The sequence below is a fragment of the Giraffa tippelskirchi genome, chromosome 7 (assembly GCF_054371585.1).
Source record: "Giraffa tippelskirchi isolate mGirTip1 chromosome 7, T2T-mGirTip1v1.2.pri, whole genome shotgun sequence".
Classification (NCBI taxonomy): domain Eukaryota; kingdom Metazoa; phylum Chordata; class Mammalia; order Artiodactyla; family Giraffidae; genus Giraffa; species Giraffa tippelskirchi.
Genome location: NC_137281.1, coordinates 132,405,700 through 132,428,483, shown reverse-complemented (window position 1 = coordinate 132,428,483; position 22,784 = coordinate 132,405,700). Strand labels below are relative to the sequence as shown.

At 38.7% G+C, this 22,784-nt stretch overlaps 3 protein-coding genes across 29 annotated transcripts in view; 2 read left to right on the top strand and 1 right to left on the bottom strand.

Moving 5' to 3' along the window:
* The window catches only part of CCDC175 (coiled-coil domain containing 175), a 72,225-nt gene extending 71,521 nt beyond the window's left edge, over positions 1-704 (top strand). For all 11 annotated transcript variants that reach the window (XM_081509687.1, XM_081509689.1, XM_081509695.1 and 8 more), the window contains one exon: positions 574-704. The gene's annotated coding sequence lies outside the window, so the exon portion shown is untranslated. The remainder of the gene's footprint in view (positions 1-573) is intronic.
* On the bottom strand, positions 533-20,615 carry JKAMP (JNK1/MAPK8 associated membrane protein). 10 transcript variants are annotated; one of them, XM_081509702.1, is made up of 8 exons: positions 20,534-20,615; positions 18,045-18,475; positions 17,331-17,485; positions 11,429-11,800; positions 9,626-9,832; positions 7,371-7,552; positions 2,377-2,453; positions 533-1,433 (listed from the first exon to the last, which is right to left on the bottom strand). In XM_081509702.1, exons 3-8 carry the CDS (start codon positions 17,390-17,392, stop codon positions 1,215-1,217), a joined length of 1,119 nt encoding a protein of 372 aa, XP_081365828.1. In that variant the 5' UTR covers positions 17,393-17,485; positions 18,045-18,475; positions 20,534-20,615; the 3' UTR covers positions 533-1,214. The 10 variants fall into 10 exon arrangements, with proteins under 10 accessions (XP_081365828.1, XP_081365829.1, XP_081365826.1 ...); XM_081509703.1 differs by having other exon boundaries at positions 18,045-18,168; XM_081509700.1 differs by having other exon boundaries at positions 18,045-18,136.
* A 99-nt stretch (positions 20,616-20,714) lies between these two features.
* Positions 20,715-22,784, top strand: part of L3HYPDH (trans-L-3-hydroxyproline dehydratase) — a 132,266-nt gene continuing 130,196 nt past the window's right edge. For all 8 annotated transcript variants that reach the window (XR_014059371.1, XR_014059372.1, XM_081509682.1 and 5 more), the window contains exon 1: positions 20,715-21,324. Coding sequence is in view for 6 of the 8 variants with exons in the window: in XM_081509682.1 (XP_081365808.1) it covers positions 20,817-21,324 (508 nt within the window). In the remaining 2 variants the exon portion in view is untranslated. The remainder of the gene's footprint in view (positions 21,325-22,784) is intronic.

Genomic DNA, 22,784 nt, shown 5'->3' with positions numbered 1-22,784 from the left:
GAGAATAAAAATCACAGCACACATTACCAACCAACCAACCACAGGAAAACCATTGGCTTCCGAGGTGGTGCTAGTGGTAAAGAACCCGTCTGCCAACGCAGTAGACTAAGAGACACCGATTCGATCCTTGGGTTGGGAAGATCCCCTGGAGAAGGAAATGGAAGCCCACTCCAGTATTCTTGCCTGGAGAATCCCATGGACAGAGGAGCCTGGCAGGGTTACACTAAATGGGACACGACTGAAGTGACTTAGCACAGGAAAACTACACACTGTATATACTCTGTATTTTGTTAAACCTAAGAAGCCATCAATTGAGATGTCACAATGTGACAAAAATTATGTCTTGAGATTTATAAAATATGGTATGTGTATTTATCCTTCAAAAATGAGATAAATGAAATTTGCTCTTCAAAAATGAGGAAGTATGTAAATATTCATGTTTATTCATTTAGGAAAGAGACATAATTACTTAACATTTTGAATTATTTCTACAACTAGTGTGGCAAATACAATTAATGCCAGACATTTGAGGTTTCTTTGTAGTTAAGCTTTTTATTATTGTTTTCTTTACAGGAACAGGAATAACCTGAGGATATCTTCAACCAAACTACCTAAAAACAAAAGACCTGTTATATAAATTATGCTCTATTTTTGTAATAGATCAAAATACTGTATTGGTGAAAATAAATAGATAACAAAAACAACATACTGTATTTCTATGTTTGCTATCAGACCCCCAAAATATGCTTGACTTTATAATTCAGTATATTTGAAAAACAAAGTGAAACACAATAGGCATGCACAATTATGCCAATGTTAAGGATTTCAGATTATACTTGTTAATAGTTTTTCTCAATAAAAATAGGAGCATCACACATTGCTAGGTACACAGAAACATGATTTTGCTCTAAAGAACAGCTAAATTGTTGCAAGAGGTAAGTGCTTCCTAATAGGCCTCCAGTGGAATATAACGGAGTGCTGTAAGTGTACAGTGCGTTATACTACATAATGGAGAATTATGGTATTTTGCATTTTCCTTGAAACCATAAATTCTGTTAAGTTGAAAAAAGAAAACAAACAACAAACTCCTCAAAACATCAGATGTAATGACAATCATATTCCCTTTTATGACAGAAGAGTATTAATACATTTTTTTATTTTACTTTTTTTTTTTAATTAAGAACACTTCTTAGGTTTTTTTTGGCATTTTACATTCAGTGTCCATTGGCTCCTTCTGAGAGTATCCGCGAAGGCTCGGTAAATTTTGCAGTGAACAAGTAAAAAAGGGCTGGTGTGGGTACCAGTGCCAAAAGGGGTAAATCTTGCTCGAGTTTATCCACTCTGGAAATGGAGATGATCCCATAGGCATGGAGTAGCCAGTGGCTGAAGAGAACAATGAGTCTTTTCTTTCTGACCAGAAGATCATAGCAGTTCTATACAATTTTGTAAAACAGAGAGATACAGATTATTGGGCTGAATCAGCTAGATAATTTATTAATTTTAATTTGAAATATATTATTTTCACACAAAATCATAACCTCAGAAGGGACATAGGAAATCACCCAGTCTTGCTACTATACTTTACAGATGAGGAAACTCAGGCTTCCTACGTTCAGCACGCAGTGGCCGTGACAAGACAGGAGACCACGTTTCTAGGTTCTGGTCTACACCCCCATTCGACCCTGGAAACACTACGGCTGCTTCTGAAAAATCTGAACTGGAAGGGAACTCCACATTTCGTGCCTTCTTCCTGCCCTGATCCACAGCATCTGAGTCTACAGATGGGAAGCAGGCGGTATATACACCCAATTCCTAGCATTCCTCGAGTCAGCTGCCTGGATACTTAGATGGGAGCAGAAATGACAGGTAACTAGTCTGATTTCCCTTTAACCTTTAATATCACTCTGTAATATACAGAAATTGGAAGGACCAAATTATTATAAAAGTAATATCTAAATGTGCTAATAAACACACTAATTTGCAACTGGCTAGTTAACCTTCCCTCATTAAATGGCTCATCAGCTTGGTTCTACGTAAAATAAAGAATTTATGTTTCCCTTAAAATACTGTTAACAAGGTTCAACATTTCAATAATCAAATATTTTCTATGTGGATAAATGATGTAAAATGATTTTTTTCCTCTAACATGCTGTAGAGTTAAGCCTGACTAATTTCCCAAGCAAATACAGTCTAGGATACAACTTTATAAACTGATGAGCCAAAAGGTACTGAGTGACCCTGTTTAGCCAAGGATTACTAAAGCAATCAGCTGTAACATATCATATCATATATGCTACTGTCCTATTCAATAGTCAAATCTATTAAAAAAAAAAAAAAAAAAGCAAACTTTTTAACAAAAGAAAAAGGACATCCTACCTCTATTTCAGAAGCCGACATGTACACAGCCAGAGTAACCAAAGATAATACTAATATAATGTATGGAAAGGCATAGTCTGAAAGACAAACATTGGTATTATGCTGAAAATTAAAATTTCTGAATAAATCATCAAAAAATTCAAACAGTATAATTCTTTTCCTAGACAAAAAACTTCTCAACCAATCCTGTGAGAGATGGAAGCCCTAATGCTCTAAGACAGGGGTCAGCAAACTTTTTCTGTAAAGAGCCAGCCAGATAGTGGCTTTGTGGGCCATGCAGTCTCTGTCTCAGTCAACTAACTTCCACAGTTGCAGTGGGCAAGCAGCCAGGTCATATGTAATGAATGGATGTGTCTGTGCTCAGTAAAATTAACTTTATAAGTTTGTAAGTTATGACATTTTGTAAGTTATTCAGACAATAAAATTCAAATTTTATCTAATTGTCACATGTCAAGAAATACTACTACTCTTTTGATCTTTCCCCCCCAACAATTAAAAGATGTAAAACTATCCTTGGCCCAGCTTTGAAGACCCCTGCCTTAAGGCTTCCACTGATGTAAATTAACTTCTCTCCTATGCGTACTAGCTATGTATCAAACTTGGGAGAACTGGGAAACTAATCACTCAATTTTTGGTGTTTTGTGGTCCAGTTGAGAAAGGCTATTATATATAAGGGTAATTCAGCTTTAATTAAAAGGTCATATGTCAATAAACCTCAAAGGCTAAATGGATCATTCAGTGCTCTTAATGACAAACTTCTAGTCATTTCTACTTCAAATATAGTACAGTAAAATAATACTTTAAGTAAAATTTTTACTTGAAAATATCACTTTCCTTTTAAAATGTTTTAAATGTATACAGCTCACTAAAACAAATGGACAAATTGAAAAAAAATCTTGAATTATTTTTATGCAATTATTTTAAAACAACTTTAGTTACTATTAGGTTGGTGCAAAAGTAATTGCAGTTTTGCATTGTTGAACTTTGCTGTTTGATATTGGAATACCTTCTTAAATAAATGTAGTTATGTTATAGATCATTTTAATGTGCATTTCTCATTTTTTCTTGCTAATGACTTATTACTTGCTGTGTATTTTGTATTTAGTTTATTTATGGAAATGATGTCAGACAAAAAGCAAATTCAAGCGATTTTCTTATTTGAGTTCAAAATGGGTCATAAAGCAGTGGAGACAACTCGCAACATCAACAATGTATCTGGCCCAGGAACAGCTAACAAACATACAGTGCAGTGGTCAGTTCAAGTTTTGCTAAGGAGACGAGAGTCTTGAAGAGGAGGAGCATAGTGGCCAGCCCTCGGAAGTTGACAACAACGATTGAGAGCCATCATCAAAGCTGATCCTCTTGTACATATGTGAGAAGTTGCCTAAGAACTCAATGCCAACCATTCTATGGCTATTTCACATTTGAAACAAACTGGAAAGGTGAAAAAGCTTGATAAGTGGGTGCCTCGTGGGCTGACTGCAAATCAAAAAAATCATCATTTTGAAGTGTTGTCTTCTTTTATCCTACACAACAACAACAAACCATTTTTCGATCAGATTGTGACATGCAATGAAAAGTGGATTTTATACAACAACCTGTGACAATCAGCTCAGTGGCTGGACCAAGAAGCAGCTCCAAAGCACTTCCCAAAGCCAAACTTGCACCAAAAAAAGGTCATGGTCACTGTTTGGTGGTCTGATGCCCATCTGATTCATTACACTTTCTGAATCCTGGTGAAACCATTACATCTGAGAAGCATGCTCAGCAAATTGATGAGATGCACCGAAAACTGCAATGTCTGCAGCTGGTATTGGTCAATATAATGGGCCCAGTTCTTCGTGACAATGCCTGACCACAGGTCTCACAACCAGTGCTTCAAAAGTTTAATGAATTGGGCTATAAAGTTTTGCCTCATCCACCATATTTACCTGACCTCTCACCAACCACTTCAGGCATCTCGAGAACTTTTTGCAGAGAAAATGCTTTCCAAGAGTTGTTGAGTCCCAAAGCATGGATTTTTATGCTACAGAAATAAACAAACCTATTTCTTCTTGGAAAAAATGTGTTGAATGTAATGGTTCCTATTTTGATTAATAAAGATGTGTCTGAGCCTAGTTATAATGATTTAAAATTCATGGTCCATACAGGTTTTAAACCTTTACTGAAGCATAATTTACATTTCATAAAGTTCACCCATCTTAAATATATAATTCGATGTTGTATGACCATCACCAAAATCCAATTTCAGAATATTTCCATCCCCAAAAGATCCTTTGGTGCCTATTTGCAGTACTCATTCCCATCTCCAACCCCAGGTATTCACAAAAAAAAATAAAATAAAATAAAATAAAATTCATGGTCCAAAACTGCAATTACTTTTGTACCAAACTAATAAAACTATTAATTACTCTGTAGCACAGTAGAACCCATTTGGAACATTGTCAGAAACTCTGAATTATCTATACAAGCCTGATTCCAACTTACTAAATAAATGACTTGTTTGACATTAGAACCTTTTATTGCCTAATCAGGTCCTAACCAACCATTCAAAAAAATCCCAATTAACTTATAAATAGTGCAACAATGTTACTAATGATACAAATTTAAGACCTAGTAGTAAAAAGGATAAAGAGGAAATTTCCAACATGGTTCAAACTTTTGGGGAGCAGAGGGAGGTTCTGGGCTCAAAGCAGAATTTATAATTGTTCTTATTCTAGGGTTGAAGACAATGTAAGATTTTAAGCAACTAGGTCTGAGGGTAGTGCCTAAAAACCTGCATTTTAGTTCTGCAGGTGGTTCAGAGGCAGATCACGCTTCAAAATGGGCTTCAATAATACTTCCAAGCAAGTAAAAGTTTGTCCCTGACATCTTCCTAATTACTCCCAGTGTCTCTTTCCCTAGACCCTGGTATCCTGAGCTGTCAGAAGCCTCTTGCTGCTCTACTTTGCCCAAGCTTGCTATATTCTCCTGTCGTGGACTAAATGTTTGTGTCCCCCAAAATTCTTATGTTGAGATCCTAACCCTCAGTGTGGTGGTATAAGTAGGTAGAGGGCCTTTGGGATGATTAGGTCATGTGTGTGAAGCTCTCAAAAATGGGATTAGTGCTCTTATAAAAAAGACCTCAGAAAAATCTCCCCTTTTCTGCCATGTGAGGACTCTGAAAGAAGACAGCCATTGATGAACTGAGAAGCAAGTTCTCATCAGACTCCAGATCTGCTGGTGCCTTGCTCTTGGACCTCACAGTCTCCAGAACTGCAAGAAGTAAGTCACTGTTGTTTGTAAGCCACCCAGTCTATGGTATTGTTTTATAGCAGCCTGAACTAGGACACCCCTACAAACCAAAAATTATCTCTTTCTCAACATCATAAAATTGAGTTATGATAGCCTCTATGACTAATCTCAGCAGACTGCATAAGTTTATAGTTAGTACAAATAAACACTAACTCCTTGATCCTCCCTTGATGAATGTGCTCTGGGTGGAGGCTTGTTAACAACATTATCTAAAGATGTTCAGTGTGGGAAAAGGCATTTTTCAATATAGGCAGCTACAACATAGGAAGCAATGCTATCTGGCAGTCTCCTTAGGTTAACTTCCCAACCTCTCCCTGCTTTCCACGACTTTCCTCTTTCCCCCATTTCACAACCAAGAGGTTCTCTGCAGTAGAAGCAGCTGCTTTCCAGGACACAGGGATCTGAGAGCTGACGATTCTTAAATCTTTAGAGCCTAGTCAGCTCTCCCAGGTTTGTTCAGTATAAATAACTACCTGTGCTCTTTTGGATCTTCCATGAATACCAACCTATTTGCTTCTTCTAACATTCATTATTCATGCAATCACTAGTTACTAAGTTAGCAATTTCCTTTACTGTATTCTCCTCCCAATCCCTCAACCCCTGTATTAGTTTCCTAGTTTAGTTAACTCTGTCTTGGAAATTGTTCTTCATTCCTGGTGTTTCTCTGCTAGGTCACACAGTCAGGCTTGGTTTATGGCAGTAATCTCTTAACTGATGCCCCAGGTTCTCTTCCCAGCCAATCCATCTTCCACACTGCTACCAAGTTATCTTTCTTCAGTGCAAATCTAGTCATGTTACTCTTCCTCCTGACATCCTTTTAAGAGCAGGTCCCAAGAATAGCAACTTCAAATGCTTACAGAGGTCAGTTAGGAGAATAAAATTATAGGTTTTCAAACACCATGCAGGCCAAAGGAAACAATATATCTGTCAAATCAGAATATGAGGGTTAAAAGACCCCTACCTAGCCTCCAATTTCCTCTTCCCTTGGCCTTACCCTCAGCTCCACCCTCACTTCGAACCAAATTCATTACTAAGCTATAGTACTTGCACAATGATGTCATCTTGCCCAATTCCTTCAAGTCAGAAGCTTGTCCTCTGCACCCTGGCAAGCTCCATATACAGACGGCATCTAACATCCTTGCAATGTTCAAAGTCACACGTTCAAAAAGTACCACTCTATGTTCTCAGCTACTTGGTATAGCTTTCCTAGTAGTATATGAGCTCTTTAACACCAACTTTCATTCTTCTTTTGAGTCACAGACCAGTCTAAATGGTTGTTGAATACATGAATGAATGGCTATATTAAAATAAAAAAATATATTGAGGATTTTTCACTGTTCTAAAAGTTTTTTTGATAAAGAAACTTAGAAAACTAAGACCTAACTTGATGGTAAACATCATATGATATCAAGAGTTATTTCCATTTGTTATATGTAAACACCAGTTTTTGTGTTATTTACACTCAGATTTTAAAAACCTTCCTATGAGGTTGTGAGCTTCAAATACAAAATATTTTCTAAACAAGTTAGTTTTGATTAAGAATGATATGTTTTAGCAAAAATATATAGTATGGCTTATTTTAAAGGATAAAAACAAAAACAAAACTACTTTAAAGAACAAGGTCCAATATTATACTCAGAGAAAATATTGTTTATCATATATAATAAATATATTTCATTGACGTTACCCATCAAACTTACATAAAAGGCCTCCACCAACTGCCTGAAGCACGGTTAAAATTGGGAAGAAGTAAAGTGCAGCATAAATACTTTTAAATCGATCAGACTTCCCTAACCCACAGGCAATCTTTTTTACCAGAAGAGGTCGGAGCAGCATCATTAATACCAAGCAGAATGCATAATAGATAAATACAATGGTGTATCTAGAAAATAAAATAGAAAATTGTTACATCAAAAATGTTTTAAAATGTCCTTTTATCATTGATCATTTTAAAATCAAAGATCCTGAAAAAGGTTTAAAAAGTCTACCCATCAAATAGTCAGACTGGTAAAGGCTTGGCCAAAAAGACTCTCATATATTGCTGTAAACAGCATGCTGGTTCCCTTCTGGTAGGCAGTTTGAAAATGTGTATCAAAAATTGTAAAATGTTTATATCTTTAATCCAGAAAGTTTACTTACAGAAATTAATCAAAGGGAAACAATCAGATATACACAAAAATCCAATGAACAAGCATTTTTACTGAATCACATGATAAAGAAAACTCAGGAAAAAAATATTCAACAATAGGAAAGTAGTTAAGTTTTAGAATATATTTTTGCTGGACTACTATGCAGACATTAAAAATCCAATTATGAAAGAAACGTTAACAACAAAACTGTGCCTCATACATTAAATGACAACAGATTATAAATGGCATGTGCATAATATAACTTTAACACTCTTTTAAAAAATACATACATACATACAGAAATGCAACTGGAAAGAGATTTTTAGCAGTGATCACCTTAAGAAATGGATTTATAGATTATTTTATCTGGGGTATGCTTTTTCTGTTTTCCAAATGTCCTATAATGTAATTTTTAAAAATCACAAAAAAATTGTAAAAAGACAGTCTCTCTCTGTATCAGCAGATTATAGTTTCTAGCTCTTTATGTTGAATAATGGAATTTCTGTACATATATTTCTAACTTCCTTTTCATGAGGATTTAAAATTATTTTTACTGTCTTACACGCAAACCCTCTCCTGCACAGAGGAAAGTCAAGGGAAGCACAAGAGTTGTCCCAAATTACTGACCACGTGCCTGTTCACACAGCTCAGTGATCCAGGATCCCTGTGCTCTCATGATGCTTTCAGGTCCAGCCCTGTACTGTACTGCATTATTTCAAGCCTGACCTCTTGGATGATGAGTTTTTTTCTCTTGTTAGGCCTCCTCCTACCAACATCAAAACAAAGTAAAACCTGTCTATTCCTGCAGCTTGTGGTTCCTTAAGAGCTCCAAAAAGACTATTATTTTAATCAGTTTATATGTATAAATTATATGTCTGGCTGTCTCTCTCTATATATAATTTTATATATATAAGGAATAAATAATTTACAGGACTTAAAAGGTAGGCAAGCAGTTAGAAAAGATTCTAATATCTCTATATCTGGATCTTATTTTTAGATCCCATTTTTTGAAAATTATCTTTTTACATACGTGCATTTTTTTTTGGACACTTAGTACTACTAAGACTTGCACAAAAAGGTCTGTTTTGTTCAGCATATTACATAATGGTAAATTTCTATAATTATGAGAATATAAGTACCAGACTCTTCTATTGTCCCTTTACTGAGAAAAACACATCAAAATGAACACCAACAATTCACACGAATTCTAAAAATGCAGTCTGGGATAATATTATACAAAATCTGATTAATGTGATATTTTTAAAATAAAACATTCTGGTGAAAGTTACATTTATTTGGGGGGGGAAGAAAGAACATTAACCTAAGTACTCTAATAATAATGCCAGCTACTTGGAAGTGCTTCCTATATGTAAGGCACACTTATTTAATCCTCAAAGTCACCTTACAGAGTATCATTCTTCCCATTTTTACCAATGGGAAGGTCGAGGTTACAAGAGGTTCTTAACATGTTCAAATTAACAGCTAACAGGCTTGGGACTCAAACTCCACAGCCTGTATTATTTCCTATAAGTCAGATATTGCTTCTCTGTTGTATATCAAAAAGGTTTTCCTTATAATTCCTTTTTTAAGAAACATAGTTTACTTTAGAAGTGCTTAGATACTTCAACATCCACACTAAAATACTTTCACTTCTATTATACGAAGATGTACTTCTATTTCCTCTTATCAGACTATCACTTTAGAAAAGAAAATAATTTATGTTTATCTCCCCTAGTGCCTAGGAGCCATTTCACAAGGCTCAATCTGCTGAAATGAATGAAATCTACAATCACGATTTTAAAAAAAAGATCTTAATAAATACTTACAATGGGTAGACAGCTTCATGAGTACAGTGCACTGTGGTAACGTAATCTGGACTTGGATTGTAAAGCATGGTGTACCAATCAGAAAGCATCAATACTCGACATGAACGGATATAAAGCACACCAACTGGCTCACTCACAAGTAAGGTGATGATAGCTGCCATAGTGCATTCAAACAATGCAGTAATGTGCTGGAAAAGGGCACTGGAACTGATAAAACAAAGGAAGGACAATAACCAGAGAATTCTCAGCATGTAACTGGCTTTTAACAAAACCTGTATACACTTCAAAATATGGATTCTAAAAAGAAGTTGTAACTTATAAATCCTGAAACAAAAAAATCTTCTAAATAGGTTAAGAAAAGCCAAGAACATACAAAAACTACTTGGGAAGAATTTAACCTTGTTTACTAAAAAGGGATAAATACTTATCCCAGATAACAATGTGCCTGTATTGTCTAAATGTGTTCAGTTCAGTTCAGTCGCTCAGTCGTGTCCGACTCTTTGCGACCCCATGAATTGCAGCACGCCAGGCCTCTCTGTCCATCACCAACTCCCGGAGTCTACCCAAACCCATGTCCATCGAGTCGGTGATGCCATCCAGCCATCTCATCCTCTGTCGTCCCCTTCTCCTCCTGCCCCCAATCCTACCCAGCATTAGGGTCTTTTCCAATGAGTCAGCTCGTCGCATGAGGTGGCCAAAGTATTGGAGTTTCAGCTTCAACATCAGTCCTTCCAATGAACGCCCAGGATTGATCTCTTTTAGGATGGATTGACTGGATCTCCTTGCACTCCAAGGGACTCTCAAGAGTCTTCCCCAACACCACAGTTCAAAAGCATCAATTCTGCGGTGCTCAGCTTTCTTCACCATCCAACTCTCACATCCATACATGACCACTAGAAAAACCATAGCCTTGACTAGACGGACTTTTGTTGGCAAAGTAATGTCTCTGCTTTTAAATATGCTATCTAGGTTGGCCATAACCTTCCTTCCAAGGAGTAAGCGTCTTTTAATTTCATGGCTGCAATCACCATCAGCAGTGATTCTGGAGCCCAAAAAATAAACTCTGACACTGTCTCCACTGTTTCCCCATCTATTTGCCATGAAGTGATGGGACCAGATGCCATGATCTTAGTTTTCTGAACGTTGAGCTTTAAGCCAACTTTTTCACTCTCCTCTTTCACTTTCATCAAGAGGCTCTTTAGTTCTTCTTCGTTTTCTGCCATAAGGGTGGTGTCATCTGCATATCTGAGGTTATTGATATTTCTCCCGGCAATCTTGATTCCAGCTTGTGTTTCTTCCAGCCCAGCGTTTCTCATGATGTACTCTGCATATAAGTTAAATAAGCAGGGTGACAATATACAGCCTTGACGTACTCCTTTTCCTATTTGGAACCAGTCTGTTGTTCCATGTCCAGTTCTAACTGTTGCTTTCTGACCTGCATACAGGTTTCTCAAGAGACAGGTCACATGGTCTGGTATTCCCATCTCTTTCAGAATTTTCCACAGTTTGTTGTGATCCCCACAGTCAAAGGCTTTGGCATAGTCAATAAAGCAGAAATAGATGTTTTTCTGGAACTCTCTTGCTTTTTCGATGATCCAGCGGATATTGGCAATTTGATCTCTGTTTCCTCTGTCTTTTCTAAAACCAGCTTGAACATCTGGAAGTTCACGGTTCACGTATTGCTGAAGCCTGGCTTGGAGAATTTTGAGCATTACTTTACTATCGTGTGAGATGAGTGCAATTGTGTGGTAGTTTGAGCATTCTTTGGCATTGCCTTTCTTTGGGATTGGAACGAAAACTGACCTTTTCCAGTCCTGTGGCCACTGCTGAGTTTTCCAAATTTGCTGGCATATCGAGTGCAGCACTTTCACAGCATCACCTTTGAGGATGTGAAATAGCTCAACTGGAATTCCATCACCTCCACTAGCTTTGTTCATAGTGATGCTTTCTAAGGCCCACTTGACTTCACATTCCAGGATGTCTGGCTCTAGGTGAGTGACCACACCATCGTGATTATCTGGGTCGTGAAGATCTTTTTTGTACAGTTCTTCTGTGTATTCTTGCCACCTCTTCTTAATATCTTCTGCTTCTGTTAGGTCTATACCATTTCTGTCCTTTATCGAGCCTATCGTTGCATGAAATGTTCCTTTGGTATCTCTAATTTTCTTGAAGAGTCTAAATGTGTAGAAGAGCAGAAATTGGATCTACTTTTATATTCAATATCTCTCCAAACTATTAAAGATGTCTTAAAAGTTATCTATGCATCATTTTAAATTATTTGAAACATTAAAAGTACATAAAAGATTATATGTAATATACATTAGTTAAAAATATAATAAACATTGTAAGCTCACCACCTAACCTAATAACTAGAACATTAACAACTTATATCTACGTGTTCCTCCCCATTCCATATTCCTGTCTCTCCCCTAGAAATAACCATTATATTAAATTGCGTTTATCAGTTTTGCTAAACAGTTTTTATTCCAACTGTATTTATACTTCAAAATCACTATTTAGTTTTGCTTATTTTTCAACATGATAAAGAGATATATCCTTTCTCAGATTTTTTTTTTCCACTCAGAATTACATCTCTAAGATTCATTTATAGCCCTGCTTATAGCTGAAGTTCAGTCATGTTCATTGCTGTATAATATTCTACTTGTGATCTTTCTGTTATTTATCTATCCTGCTTTGTTAGTAAAATATGTTGCAAATGTCTTCCTATCAGTTTATGGGTTGAATTGTCATTTTTCTTTGTGATGTCTTTTTATGAACAAATGTTCTGAATTTTAATATAGTTGGCTTTATCAAATTTTAAATTTCTGGTTACCAGATTCTCACTCTAAGAAAAATATTATCTTGTATTTTCTTCTAAAAGTTTTAAGGTTTTGCTTTTCATGTTTCAATCTTTAATACATTTAGAAGAGATTTCTGTATATAAGTTAAAAGAGATTTCTGTGTTTAAATGAGAATATAACTTTAGCGTTTACCATTTGAATATCCAACTGTCCAGGAGCAGCATTTTATTGAAGAGTTAACTCTTTTCCCCTCATTAAGCTGCCATGCCACCTCTGCCGTAAAAAGTTCCCTATATAACTAGTCTGTTTTTCGGTTCTCTGTTTCATTCCTGGGGTTCATTTATCTATCCCTGAGACAACAGAACGACAGTAATTTCCTGATATTACACATATTCTTCTACTTTTTCAGTGGTTTTGGTCACTCTTGGGCCTTTGAACTTCCATATAAATTATAGAACTAGCTTGTCAAGTTCCACTGTATAAATCCAATGTAGTTTAGCTACCTTGGTCTTGGCTACCTCACAGAATTGTGATTTTATAAATGAAATATAGGGAGGTAACTGATTTTGGTATACTTACAGCCAGCCTCTTAAAATCTCATCATTTATAATATCTCGTCTGTAGATGCTTTTGAGTTTTCTACTTGAACAATGTTTTAGTTATCTACCACTGCACAGCAAACTACCCTAAAACTTAATGGCTTAAAGCAACCACCACTGATTATATCTCACTATTCTGTGGTTTGATTGGGCTCAACTGAAATAATGAAAAGCAAGTTCACAGAATTCTTCCTAGGAGTCAAAACACATTCCAAGCAGAATAAATAGAAAGAAATCCATACCAATACACATTATACTTAAGCTTCGGAACACCAAAGATAAAAGAGCTGCTGGTGAGCAGCACCCGTGTGCTGACAGCTGACAGCCAGCACCTATTCCACCATATGAGTTACTCGCTTTGCACACCACAGCCTAGCCCAGCCTCGAGATGAGTGCATCCCAACTCAACATCCTGTGGAACAGAAAGAAAGGACTACCCAGTTGCTGTTGGCAATTAGCTTTAGGCAACCTGCTTTGGCTCCAGCTCAGGGTGGGTTTGCTTGTTTTCTGAAAGAGAAGAGTTCTCAAAGGTCCACCCCACCCCACCCCACCCCCATTCCTGTGAGACCAGCAATGTCTTCAATAGCATGTCTCTTTCAGACTTTAGGTATTCCATGCAAGAAGATCACCGAAGCTCCTAATGATCCCATAGGTGTTCTAAGCCGTTTTACACAGATGAAGACCAAGTACGTAAGTAAATGTATACACTTTCATATTATAGAACCCAATCTTTTGCTTCTTTATAGAATTCATATTTTTGGAGGCAAAATCCAAACCTTATCGATTCTTCACATGACTTTAGTAACGTTCTTACTGGCTTTCTACTCATCATACTCTCTTTCAATCCATCTTCAGTCAACTATGTAATCTTTTACGAAATGGAATCTGCCTCTAAAACTCCCCTTATTAATCTACTTCAGTGAGTCCCATTTACCTTTCAGGAAAAATACCTCCTCCCAGCCTTATCTCCCATACTACCTGCCCTTAGAAAACTACTTGTTTCCTCACTGCTTCACTCATCCCGGCATGTTCCATGCTCCACCTCAAAACACATGTCACCTACCTGGCAAATGGTGTATCCTTTAAAATCAGATCTGGGCTTATTCCCAGGTCCTAGGAATATTTCCTAAGACTCTCCCAGCCCCAGCTTTCTTTATATCTTGGTCTTATTTAGTCCCTGTTTCTCACAGCACCCTCAGCTCTCATTTCTTGGTTATACTGTGCTCTCTCTTGGCTCTAGATTTTTGTACATGTTTTTCCTGCTGATAAACTCTCCCTTCAATCTCTCTCAAAAAAGACTCATTTTTCAAAGTTCAGCTTAAAATCAGTTTTTTCTCCTGTGACATCACCCTATTCCCTCTTTAAGCTAGCCTTACTACTATGTACATACCTCTACCAGAGACCCTCACATACACTGTGATGGTTTGTTTACCTCATCCACTGGACTGTGAGCATCCACACTTTAGTCATCTCTGAATCCCACAACCTAGTATAGCACCTGGCACACTGCAAACATCCCTAAAGATTGTTGCATGAATACACTTGGAAAACAAATTACAAAAGAAGCACAGCTTCTGGCTTCATTACATAAAAATACGCATTTTCTGCCTATGTCTGCCCTGGCCTCAAAGAAAAACAAATTTAATACTAAACTCTGGGAAAAGCAAACAGGCCAGAAAGGGAAGTTTTGATTAGTGTCTAGCCTATGTTTTTGAACTGTGGTGCTGGAGAAGACTCTTCAGAGTCCCTTGGACAGCAAGGAGATCAAACCAGTCAATCCTAAAGGAAATCAGTCCTGAATATTCATTGGAAGGACTGATGCTGAAGCTGAAGCTCCAATACTTTGGCCAGCTGATGCGAAGAACTGATTCACTAGAAAAGACCCTGATGCTGGGAAAGATTGAAGGCAGGAAGAGAAGTGGATGACAGATGATGAGATGGTTGGATGGCATCACCAACTCAATGGACATGAGTTTGAGCAAGCTGTGGGAGTTGGTGATGGACAGGGAAGCCTGGTGTGCTGCAATCCATGGGTTCGCAAAAGAATCAGACATGAATGAGTGACTGAACTGAACTATACATTCTCAGTGGGCACTAGGACTCCCAAGGAGATAAGAATTGATCCTTGAGTATAAAATAATACTACACTTCTTATATGTAAAAGACATATATACACACACTATATAAATCAATAAACAGTGTATCTGTGATACTAAAATTTCATGAGGTAGGTAAAATTAGGGGGAAAAAGTATCTTAAAAAGCTCTTTAAGCAGGAAAGGATGAAAAAGTTTGAGAAACATGAGTCTAGCCTAAGACAGGTAGGCCCCTGCTTCCTTGATTCTAAGTGCAATGTCTCAGGAAAACATAAGAGATGGTCCTTGTATTTCTTTCTACCAACTTCTTAGGCAAAACATAGTTATGCAAACTCCTTTTTAAGCCCACCTCCTTTCTAGGCACTGATCATATCTCTGCTTTATCCCCAAGCCAAAGCTTTACCTTCTGCTCTAAAATTCTCTCAAACCATATCTGATGTTTTAGTTCAAATGTATTTGGTGAGGTACATTCATTAACCCCACCTCTTCTCCACTCTAAGCTATAAAGTTCCAAATGAGCAATTTTACTTTAGCTCCATTAATCGCATTTCTTTTCTCACCCTCATCTCTCATCATTCTACAACAGAAACTAAAAGCAGGATGAAAGCTGCTTTAAAAAAATTTAATGGCTTCTTTTCTGAAAAATAATGAATGCTTTTCCAATGTAAATAGTCAATGTGGACTTATCTGGTAGGCCCAGAAAAGTACTGATTCTACTTCTATCTGACCATCCTCTCCACTTCTGTTCCTATCACTGGAGTCTAGCCATCACTACTTTTTGGACAACAGCTTTCTAATATATCTCACCTCTAATCTGCCCTCCACAGAAGTTATCTTCTTAAAACATATACCCAAGATACTCTTTTTCCAAACAAAACCTTCACCAATAAATCATTCATTGGCAAATACCTAGTATCTATCATGTGCCAGCAACTGTGCTGGTTTCTGGCGATTGCACAGATAACAATGGCGACGACCACTGCCCTCATGGAGCCTATAATCAGGGGTGGGAGAGAACATGAAATGAGGAGACAAACAGAACTACAAACTGTGTTGAGTCCTAAATACAAAGCAACAACAACAAAATAACAGTGCTTTTAAAAAAGAAAACTAATGAGGACGGACCTACTTTAGATTGGGTCAGTGAAGGCTTCTCTAAGTAGACATAATTTAAACTGAGATTGGAAGGGGTACAAAGCTGCTAGGTAAAAAGTTGCAGGGAGAAGAGAGTATTTCAGGCAGAGAAGAGTTTGGGGAAAGGGATAGGACCTAAAGCTGGAAAGATGCTGAGATGTTCAGAGGAACCAACAGTCAGGATGGCTGAAATGTACTACGGTAGAATTGGTTCCTCATTCCCAGTGGAGTAAGGTTCACATCATTACCAAGAACTTTCACATTCTTCCCTCAACCCCTTTCTCACCTTCCTTTTTATTACCTTTCTCTCATATGCTATCCACACTTTGAACACCCAACTACTCCCATTCCCACCCATAAGAGATGATGTTTTACACTTCTATGCCAGTGTTTACACTGTTGCCTCTGCCTGAAATGTTCCTTTTTTGATGTGTTTCAGGTGACACCAGACACAATTTTTTCTCTTCCATTCTCTGTGACTCCAGACCATTTTGTTTATAAAGCTTTCATATACTTTTTGATTCTATATTTTCAAGACTGATTTGTATTATAATCAGTTGTGTACGTATTTGTCTTCTCTATAAGATTAGGGCTATCAACCACATCAATTATTTTTGTATCTCTTCCCCTGATCTTCTAAACATCAAACACAATGCTCAGTAAGTTTTTGTGGATTTTAGTATGAGTTTTCATAATTAAGTTGCAGCTGTAACACTTTAACTACATTATACTAGATTACTAGTATTAAACTGCAAAGTATTTGTTTTAGAACAATAAACAGTTTGTAATCACAGCCAATTCTTTGCAAAAAACCAATAAAGATAATTAAGAAATAAAAGTAAAATAAAATATTCCTCCAGCTTCACTCAAGAGTAAAACAAAGGACATTTCCCTTAATATTTACTGACGCATGCTCTAGCACTGTTTTCTTGCCACAGTCAAAAGTAGTAAGAAGATAAAAGAAAAACAAGCTTGCCACTTGTAAAATAACAGAGGTATAATTACTTGCTAAGGTCTTCTAAATGACAACTATTCCAACATCAGTGCATTCAGATACATTTAGAGAAAGTGCTAACCTCTTTTTCCCGGAGTACCATTCAATGAAGAACCAATGTAAAACAAGAGGAAGCATAGCCATAAAGCCAAGATACAGCCAATCATAAAGTTCTGGAGACTCCGTGCAAGGCTGACAGTATTTCTGTGCATTTGTTCTCTGTCCTCTTGGACACACCTACAATATATAAGAACAGTATTTTATGTACAGATATTATTTTAGAACATTAACACCCTCCCAAAATTGTTCACTAAGACATCACATTTCAGTTTAAACATCTGTTTACATGCGCACTTTTAAAGATAAAAGAGAAAACATAAATAAAATAAAAAAGTCTAAATTGTATTTGTTATACCTGCATTATACTCTTTCTACTAAGTTACTAAAATATTTGACTAAGTTACATGAAAAACCTAGTTATTAACACCACATAAAAACCACAGAGAAATGCTCTGGAGTTGTATTGTTAAATTTTGTCCAAGTCACTTTTCAATATTAATAAAAAGTAATTAGAAATTATTAAATTATCCATTAAAAAATACTTAGTAACTGTGACTGTCACAAAGATGTATTATAATAGACAATCAATATGACAACACAAATAAGAACTTTATTAATGCCTCCATATTCTTTTTTAAGTTGAAATACACTGAAGAAAAAAGTTATTCTACATGTCCCAATATTTCAGAAGCAAACAGATTTTACAAATAAAATAACATACAAAGTTAAGACTTACCCCACATTCTCCATATATTTCAGTTGAGCCATTTTTAAATAACAGGGTCTTCCCACAGTAAAGTCCAAGGCATGCTGGTTGAATATCGACAGCTTTTTAAAAACAAATGCCAGTATAGTAACATCTTTTGTGATTATAAAAAATTAGGTAATAATAGCTGAAACAGTTGGCAGAAATTATCTCAACACAAGTTTCAACGAAAAAAATATGTATTAGATAAAAGTCTTGATGCATGTATTTAGTTTTCCTTTTACACTGTGACACTACTGAAGGTTACATGGAACCTTGTGGCTAATACTGTTCCTTAAGATGAAGGTCTTCATCCAGCAGGGCAGACTCTGACCAGGACTCAAAGCCTAGCCTGGTATGTCTCCAGTGGCTCCAGCCAGTCCCTCACCTTGATTGGATGGTCTAGACATTTGAATTTCCCCCTTTTTTTAAAAAAAAAAAACAAAAAACTAGAGGCTTAATAGAGGAACTATACTTTTTATTTTGCCCCAAAAGAATATTAAATCATGCCTTAAAACACATGAAAATTATTATCACCTCCTTCATGAGAACACATTTTAATATCAGAAAAGCAGAAAGGACATAATTTCAGAATAGAAGGCCTTTACAGTAAATAAACTCACTTTATAAGAAGTTATAAAGTAACTAGTAAGTTATCCTAACTTTGGTCATTTTTGTAGAGGACAGGTGAAAATTCCATCAAGGCTGTCACTGGGCCTCTGACCAGTACTTAGGAAGCACTGCCTTAGAATCAACCCTCTGATCTTAAGCCTTAGACAACATACAAAGCAGCTCTTTTTAACCAAAAAACTCAGGGCCTACAGATTGTCTTTGACCTCACCTACAGGGAAAAGTTATCATCAAAGGAATTTTTTTCATCAGTGACATCTGATTCCCTTCAATCACTGATTTATTCATTCATGCATTAAATGTAATTCCACTGGTGGGGGACCTGGATAGATCCACAGGGGAACATGACAGAGGCCCTAGCTTCAAAGAACCTACAGCCTACTGTGGAATAAGTCCTGGTCAAATGTGAATTTGGGAAATTATGCAATTTTTCTTGAAAAATCATTTCCCAAATTCTTCATGAATTCACAATCTAGAGACTGCCTGATCCATAATACTTTCTTCTTTCAAATTCGAGTAGACTTTTTTCTTTCTCCTTGTGCTGTTGAGAAAAATAGAAATAGCAGACTAAAACGCCTCAAGTTTACTATTTTCACCTTTGTCAAATTTCTGACTTAAAAAAAAAAAACCCACAGCCTTCTTTACATTGGCATTTAAAAAATTTTTTCACTATCGCAGTTGCTTCTTTTCATTTATTATTTATGTATTTATATTTATTTATTATTTTTGGCTGCCCTGGGTCTTCGCTGCGGCTCTCTGGCTGGCAGCGAGCTTCTTCCTTGTTGAGGCCTCTCCTTGCGGAGCACTAGGCTCTAGAGTGCTGGCTCAGTAGTTGTGGTGCAGGGGCTTAGTTGCTCTGGGGCATGTAGGGTCTTCTCAGACCAGGGACTGAGCCCCAGTGCCCTAAATTGGCTGGCAGATTCTTAACTACTGGACCACCAGGAAAGTCTAACACTTATTTTTAAATCAATTGTAATCACAAACTAATAGACCAAAGCGAGTTGTTTCAGATTTTTTGAGAAGGCAGAAGTTAAAAATTGGAAACTTCTTCAATACCAATTTTGCATCTAACAGTTGCTTAATAAATACATCTGACTGTAAATAATCTACAATTTCTCAAAATCCAAGACCTGAAAATCAGCAATGATAAACTGAAAGCAAAAGCTTGTTGTTTAGTCGCTCAGTAGTGTCCGACTGTTTTGCGACCCCAAGGACTGTAACCTGCCAGGCTCCCCTGTCCGTGGGATCGCCCAGGCAAGAATACTGGAGTGGGTTGCCATTTCCTTCTCCAATAAGCCAAAGCTTATTGTCCACTTAAAAAAAAAAAAAAAAAAAACAACCCCAGCTCCCACTGTCCTCTCACTTTCCCCTTTTATTTCCTATAGTAAAGGAGATCTGAATTTTTAACTGTTTTGCAACCATCATGGTCCTTTGGGAACGGCCCCCAAAACTTAACATTTGATGCTGAAGCAAGACACAACAGTAAGCAGCATTAATTTCTGTTTCCTTTACTGTTTTCCTGCACTTAACGCCTGCGGTTTAAATTGTCAAGTTAACCCTCAGGAATGTTAAACAAAGGGACTGAAAAAAGGAGTTGAGGTGACATTTTGAATAAACAACAAAGGCCTGGCCTTTCCCGCGTACGCAGCCGGCCTTCTCTTTGCAGTCGGTTCCCCAGTTCCAGTTTGCCTGGAGCAGTGACTATCCCCATCCCACCTCGGTCCGGCCAAAAGCGCGTGGCAACAAAGGACAAGGACTCGCCGCTATACGGAAATCACCCGCTGGAGCCAAGCGTAGCGTAGAAGCAGGGACTAAGATAAACGCTTCCCAGGACCTCGACGACCACTCACCCATCAGCAGCTTGTAGGTTTCCTTGGAGAGACTCGGAGATTAGCCGACCAAGCCAGCGCGCCCGGACATCCGGGCCGAAGCGCCCTCAATGGCTCCGCCTCCTGGTAACCCTGGCGACCGCCCCGAAGCCCCGCCCCTCCTCGCGCTTCCCGGTCTCGGCTCGGAGGCCCCGCCCCCGGAGGCGGTGACACGGCCTGCCTTTCTAGCGTGGAGGGCGCGGCTGGGTTCGCAGTGTGAAGCGCCCTTCGGCGTGGCGGTAGAGCTCTCTCCTGGAGACAGACTATGGCGGGCGCGCTGACTGTGCCCCGGCTGCCTCCACACGACCCGGGGACGCCGGCGCTGTCGGTGGTGGACATGCACACAGGCGGCGAGCCCCTGCGCATTGTGCTGGCGGGGTGTCCGGAGGTGGTCGGCCCCACGCTGCTGGCCAAGCGGCGCTACATGCGCCAGCACCTTGACCATGTGCGGCGACGGCTCATGTTCGAACCCCGGGGGCACCGGGACATGTACGGAGCCGTGCTGGTGCCGAGCGAGCTGCCCGACGCGCACCTGGGCGTCCTGTTCCTGAACAACGAGGGCTACAGCTCAATGTGCGGCCACGCGGTGCTGGCGCTGGGCCGCTTCGCGCTCGACTTCGGGCTGGTGCCGGCGCCCCCGGCCGACGCCCGAGAGGCCCTCGTCAACATCCATTGCCCGTGCGGGCTGGTGGCCGCCTTCGTGGAGTGCGAGGGCGGCCGCAGTCGCGGCCCGGTGCGCTTCCACAGTGTCCCGGCCTTTGTGCTGGCCACAGGTAACCGGCGGGACCCTTCTGGCCCTGCAGCCCGGGACCCAACTAGTTACACTAACTGTCTCTCTGGGCTGGAGCTCACGAGCGCAACTAACCCACCCCGCAAGCTTTTACAATCAATCAGAAGGTAATTCTAAATCCCTGCAAGTGTATGTCAGCATTTTAGCCTTGTGAATTTGTGTGGTGCATGCAATTTGATTGAGGCTTCTCTAGTGGCTCAGCAGTAGAGAATCCACCTGCCAATGCGGGAGACAGGAGGCTGGGTTGGGAAGATCCCCTGGAGAAGGTAATGGCAGCTCACGCCGGTGTTCTTCTCTGGGAAATCCCATGGACAGAGGAGCCTGGCAGGCTGCAGTCCTTGGAGTCGCAAAGAGTGGGGCACGACTTAGCCACTCAACAACAATACTCAAATTGATTATCTTGCAGAAGTATCTGTCTGTGGTTTGGGGAGAGCCTTGAGGAGTACAGAGTTCCGTGTTTCCCTTACTCAATGCTTCGTTCCCCTCTCTCAGGCATTCCTGAAGATTTCACAGTTGGATAAAGCAAGGTCCACTTAGGGTCAAGGAAAGTGCAAAGAGCAACCACATGCCCGGCTCCTGGATGGCTCAGAATATGCTTGCTGAGCACATTATCGCCCCCTGACAAGTTAGTAAACACAGATTGCTGGAGCTCATCTGTAAAAAGTGTCTTCCCCACTTCTTGGGGGAAGAATTAAATCTTTTCAAGAATATACAGCTGTTGCTGCTCTTTTTAAGAACGGGAAAAAGTGTCTGGGTCCAAATCCTGACTCCTCTTTAAAGCTATGCAGCCTCATTCGCTAGACGCATTCCTACTGTGTCTTCATTTTTATCTCAGTTGAGTTTTTTTGAGGATTGTGTATACGCGTATGTAAGGTACCTAGAAGTTTAAAAAATATCTTCCTACAGATAACAAAGACCGCAGAATATATCAGGTTGCTAGTTCTGTAGGAGTTCAGAGCCTTGAAAAGGTTTTGGTGGATTCTCTAGTACAGAGCCTGTATGTCATGCTAAACAATGTAATTATAATCCTTACAAAGAGGGAGATCCTTAAAAATCCTATCAGTGAAGGCTGAATTCTATCAGAGGAGGCTTTAGTAGTCTGACTAGAACTGAGCTGGGTGCTAATTTAGTCAGTACAGGTATAGGGTTATCACTCCTTTTCTTCAAAGACTTCAAGCCATGCAAATCATTCTGTTAATTTAATCTTGAGCCTCCTGGTGGATTGGGGTTCCCGATTAACCTGTTTATGAATGTTATGAATGATGCAGTGATAGCCCAGGTGTTTGAGAGTCTTAGAACAACCTCAGGCAGCTGAAACACACAAGTTGGTAAAAGAATGCCACTGGGAAAACTGATACCATTTGCCCAGAAGAAATGGTGTCACATTGGATTGGGAGGGCGCATAAGGGAGACGAGAATTTATGTTAGGGTTGCATCTTAAAA